A 5183-nucleotide genomic window follows, 5' to 3' on the forward strand; every position below is an offset into this window, starting at 1 on the left:
TATCTACTCAGGTTCTTTATCCATCTTTTAATTGGGCTGTTTTCCTGGTAACGAGTTCCTTATATGTATACCTGGGATAATAACCCCTTAACAGCCAATTTGGCTTGGAAATGTTTCCCCCCAGTCCAGAGGTTGAAAGTTCATTGTGTTCATCGTATTGCTATGTAGAAGCTTTATAGTTTATATAATTTCATTTGTCTATTTTTGCTTTTTTGGCCTATGCTTTGGAAGTTACATATATAAAAACAAATCTTTGTCCAGACCAATGTCACAAAGCTTTCACGGTAGTTTTAAAGTTTCAGGTCTTTAATACATTGTCAATTGATTTTTGCGTATGAGAGTATAATTGCCTTCTTTTGCATGTAGACATCCAGTTTTCCCAGCACCATTTTGAAGAGAGTGCTCTTTTCCCAGTGTGTGCTCTTGTCATCTTTGTCAAAAAGCAATTGACCATGAACTTATTTCTGGGTTCTCTTTTTTGTTCTATTGGCCTATGTATCTGTATTGCTGGCATACCATGTTGGTTTGATTTCTATAACTTTGAGGTCAATTTTCAATTCAGGTATTGTGATATTTTCAGCTTTGTTGTTTTTGCTCAATATTACTTTGACAATTCAAGGTCTTTTATGTTTCTATACAAATTTTAGCCCAGATAATGAAACAAGACCCATTTACTTGAAAGGCTTAGGTGGAGAACTACCATATGATCTAGCAATCCCACTACCTGGTATTTATCCGAGGAAAAGGAAATCAATATGTTGAAGAGATATCTGTACTCCCGTGTTTATTTCACCAATATTAACAATAACTAAGATATGGAATCAACTTAAATGTCCATAAGAGATGAACAGATAAAAGACAATGTACGATATATGAAAAATGAGATTAAAGCAACAGTCATTTTAAAGAGAGTATTTCTCAGGCTAGGAAAGTCCTGGCTGTAGCCTAATTAGTGGTATTAGCAGCAGAAAAAAGTCAATATGGAGACATATATAAAAAAAGGACACTCAGAGGTACTAGAGATGGCAGAGGAAAGATGCTCAATCTGAGGATCAGATAATTCCAGTCACTTGTGAATGGATTTGTTATAGAGCAGGGATGGTTTATTAACTTTACTATGGTCTACATAAGAAATCTCTCTTCATTCTTTCAGTGTCACTCTGACAACATACTCACACAGAAATCTCTGAACTGGTGATTTGAGGTGCAGAGTGCAGAAAAACACTGGAAAACAGATGGGTATAATTTTTGTCAGTGAAAGATTATCTTTGTAAATTAATGAGAAAGCATCCTGGTTTATACATACTGTCCCTTCTGTGCTGACTTTGGTTACTAGGAGTAAGTGTCCCTCTCTCTGATAAACTCAAGATTGACTTTATGAGGCCAGGCATGGTAGCTAACATCTGCAATCCCGGTGCGTTGGGAGGCCAAGGCAAGAGGATCACCTGAGGCTAGGAGCTTGAGACCAGCCTGGACAACATAGTGAGCCCCAAACTCTAAAAATCTGTTAAGTTAGTAGGTAAATAACAACTTAGCCAGGTATGGTGGTGCACATCTGTAGTCCCAGCTACTCAGGAGGCTGAGGTAGGAGGATTTCTTGAGCCCGGGAGTTTGAGGTTGTAGTGAGCTATGATCACACCACTATGCTATAGCCTGGGCAATAGAGGGAGACCCTGCTTCTTAAAAAAAAAAGACTCTATAGATATAAAAAATTAAAGGTAAAAACTCACTAATGAACAAAATGACAGTTTAAGAAACTTTCTAGTTAGCATATTATCACTTTCTTTTCTCTCAAAACAGGGTAAATTCATTGATAAACAGCAAAAAAAAGCATCAAATGAATACTATAAACACTATCTTATGCCTATTTTTCAAAGGAATAATAGTAACAAAAAATCAAAACACCTTATAAAAAGTATTCTCAGTATAGAGGACATAATTTTAAGATTCTATGCTACTCCTATATCTAAGAATACATCCAAGAGTTTGAAAAGTGAAAGTAGAATCAGAAAGGGAAAAAGGACCAAAAAAAAAGTGATGAAGAGAATTTAGAAACAATTTGGTTTCACTTTATTTGAAGCAGATTTTTAAACAAGACTGTATGTCCACAAAAACTTTCTGAGAGAAGAACATAAACGTACATCTTGTTGCAAAGATTAAGACAATCAAAGGAATCTGAAAAGCACTGGTTCTATTATGACTAATTTGCCGGCTGGTTCTACTTTGTATTTCAGTGTAGAAATATAACGTTGATGATAAAGTTACATGAGACTTTCCATGATAATTCTGGGGGAAGGAAGTCTTGTAAAATATAGATGGAGTCCAATGCCTTAGAAGGCATTCTGGTCAAAACATGGTCCTCTAGATCACACTCCAGGAGAAATCATTCAGCTCCTTCCACTGCTGTCGTGGAAATTGGTTTCACATAGTATGGACCTTCGCTTAGGTAAGTTCTGAGTCTCAAATAATTTGGATTCCCAAAGATTTCTGCAATTGTCTTAGAATTGGCAAGTGCTTTCACCAGTTCATATTTGGCATCCTTTGAAACTTTGTCATGTTCCACAGACCGGTCCATCACATATTCTACGAAACCTGGACTATTAAACATAAGTTTCTGAGCCCAAGGTTGGTTCGCAATGGCCTGAAATGGAAGGCACAGAAAACACAATTTCTCAGAGTCTTAAGAAGTTTGTCAGTGGGATGGCACAATACTTGGAGAGAAATGCAGCAACAAGAACCTTTAAAATGTTACCCTTTGTAAGTTCAGTCCTGAGACTCTAACTTAATACTCCTGACTTTCTAACTGCATCTTTAATGTAGAATGTATTTTAAAAAACATTATGTTGAGAAAAAGCAACTTCAGAATGATATGAGGAACGCAATACTATTTACGAAGTATTGCTTTTCTATCTTTTCCAAACTTAAAAACAATGAATAAGCAAACTTTATAAAGTTTGGGAAAACCTATTTCATTTTAAGGAAAAACAAGTAACAATTAAGTTTATGGCATAGTTACTTCCTGTCAAAATGTGTTGGACAGACTAGCAGCACCAACATCACCTGGAAGCTCATTAGAATTCAGGATCTCATGCTCCATCTCAGAACTACTGAATCTGAATCTATTATAAATTTGAACAAGATCCCTAAGATTAATATCTGAGAAACAATGACCTACTTAGTGGCCAAGGGTGAAGGGTAGATGGAAATAAAAATAGCGATCCCAACCAGTAAATAAAAAATTGTCTCTACCACTGCCAACTAAGCAGAAGATAAGGTAGAAGAACAAAAAGTAAACTAATTAATGAAAATACTAAGCAGGGGCCAAATGGCTACCTTACACAATGACTATTTAGGAGGGTAAAGCAGTCTTATGACTTTGAAGATGACAGGACTATCTGGATCCTTCAAGACCAGTGGTTCTCAACATTCCTAATGCTGCGCCCCTTTAATACAGTTCCTCATGTTGAGGTGACCCCCCGAGCCACTGTAAGACTGAGATCATGTATCACAGCCTCAGCAGGCCTCCACTCTCTTTTCCCTGCCACTGTCCTTGTTCCCTCCCACTCGAAGCCAAGTATGCTGTCCAAAATCCCATTAATGATAAGATTACTAATGTGATTACTACATTTCTGTAAGTATAGACACCATGATTATGTGCCAGGGCTACAAAGATAAACCAGATATGGTTTCTAGTCTCAACAAACTCTGGTTAATATGTGAGAGAGGTCAATAAATAAGTATTTTCAACATAATAGAATGCAGGGGTATAATCTTTACCACAGCTGTAATCACATAAGTAACCGTACAGTTATATTCACTGTCTGGCTCCCTCAGCAGACAGGAAGGTACACGAAAGGAAGGTCTTTTTATATTTTGTTCACTGTCGTATCCCTCACACTGAGCAAGAAAGGACACTCAAGTAATATCTGCTGAATGCATGAACGCAATATATGAGAGCCAATTGTCAGTTTGGGCAAAGCATGCAGAGGAGATACCTAAGCTAGTATTTGAAGAATGAATGAAGCTAAAAAACAAAGTTAAGGAAGAGCATTAGATACAAAGAGCACAGCAAAAGTCCAGAGACATGAAATAAGCAATCTGGTCTTCCCAGAGAATTAAGTGCCAGGAAAGCAATGGCAAACTCAGGAAGATAACAGCACTGGGTCAAGAGAGGGTGGCGGAGAAGCATAACCTGTTCACGCATCTGACTCCCTCATTAGTCTCTAAGTTAGCAGAAGGCAGAAACCATACCATGCACTTGACATCCTCAGAGCATGGCACAAGGATGGGCTCATTTTGAGTACTTATGTGGGGCACTGGCAGAGTCCCAGAAGGACCTACAGAAGAGGAGAGAATACCTACTGTGAACACTTTTAAGGCAGCACAGTGCAGTTCAGGAAAGGGTTGATTACTGATGCCACGGAAGAGCTCCAGTGGGTCCCGAGATAAAGAGGAAAACCAGGATTCTGTCATCCTCAGCAGGTCATCAGTCTGCTGCTCAGGCTGCAGGACAGAAAAGGAACATCTTATCACAAGGTTAGTTAACTTATCTGGAGAAAAGTAGTCATTTGGAAGTCAAGAAACCTGGATTCTGATAACAATCTGTCATTAATTCATCATGTGATCTGGGCTAAGTCTGGAGCATTCTTCCTCAAATTCAGCCCAGACCTTTTCCAGCTTTTTTAAAGATGAGATTGATTAAGCAACCTCTAGGATCTCTTTCATTCTAACACTCTATGTTTTCATTTTAACTCAAAAATAAAATATCATGACCCTCATAGTGATATGAGGGCTATCTTCTTTTATTAAGAATGATACTTGGTCAACATTTATACTAACTAACATTATGGTGATTCATAGAGATTTATTTTCCAGGACATACCCTACTGTCCTTCATTAATTTACCAATTGACTTACTGGTAAGTACAGAAGAGATGAAATGGCGTCTAAACATCTAATTTTTAGCTCTGTTGAGGCATTCTTTGCTTGATGTCCTATTCTTGTGAGCAAGCGTTCAAAGCGAGTTCCTTTGAAAGATAACAATGAGATTTTGTGTATGTGGTAAAGTATACATTACATAAAATTTATTACTCCAACCATTTGTTAACCATAAAGTTTAGTGCCATTAAATACATTCACATTATTGTGGAACTATTACCACCATCCATCTCCAGAACTTTCAT

At 37.5% G+C, this 5183-nt stretch overlaps 1 protein-coding gene across 1 annotated transcript in view; it reads right to left on the reverse strand.

Moving 5' to 3' along the window:
• Positions 1 to 2065: 2065 nt before the first annotated feature.
• Positions 2066 to 5183, reverse strand: part of PSMD5 (proteasome 26S subunit, non-ATPase 5) — a 25833-nt gene continuing 22715 nt past the window's right edge. Inside the window, exons 8-10 of the mRNA XM_003785255.3 lie at positions 4918 to 5027; positions 4363 to 4503; positions 2066 to 2641 (exon numbers count right to left, since the gene is read on the reverse strand). Coding sequence (XP_003785303.1) covers positions 2384 to 2641; positions 4363 to 4503; positions 4918 to 5027 — 509 coding nt within the window. The 3' untranslated portion in view covers positions 2066 to 2383. The remainder of the gene's footprint in view (positions 2642 to 4362; positions 4504 to 4917; positions 5028 to 5183) is intronic.

Source organism: Otolemur garnettii, unplaced genomic scaffold (genome assembly GCF_000181295.1).
Source record: "Otolemur garnettii isolate 467f Iridium unplaced genomic scaffold, OtoGar3 scaffold00014, whole genome shotgun sequence".
Classification (NCBI taxonomy): Eukaryota; Metazoa; Chordata; class Mammalia; order Primates; family Galagidae; genus Otolemur; species Otolemur garnettii.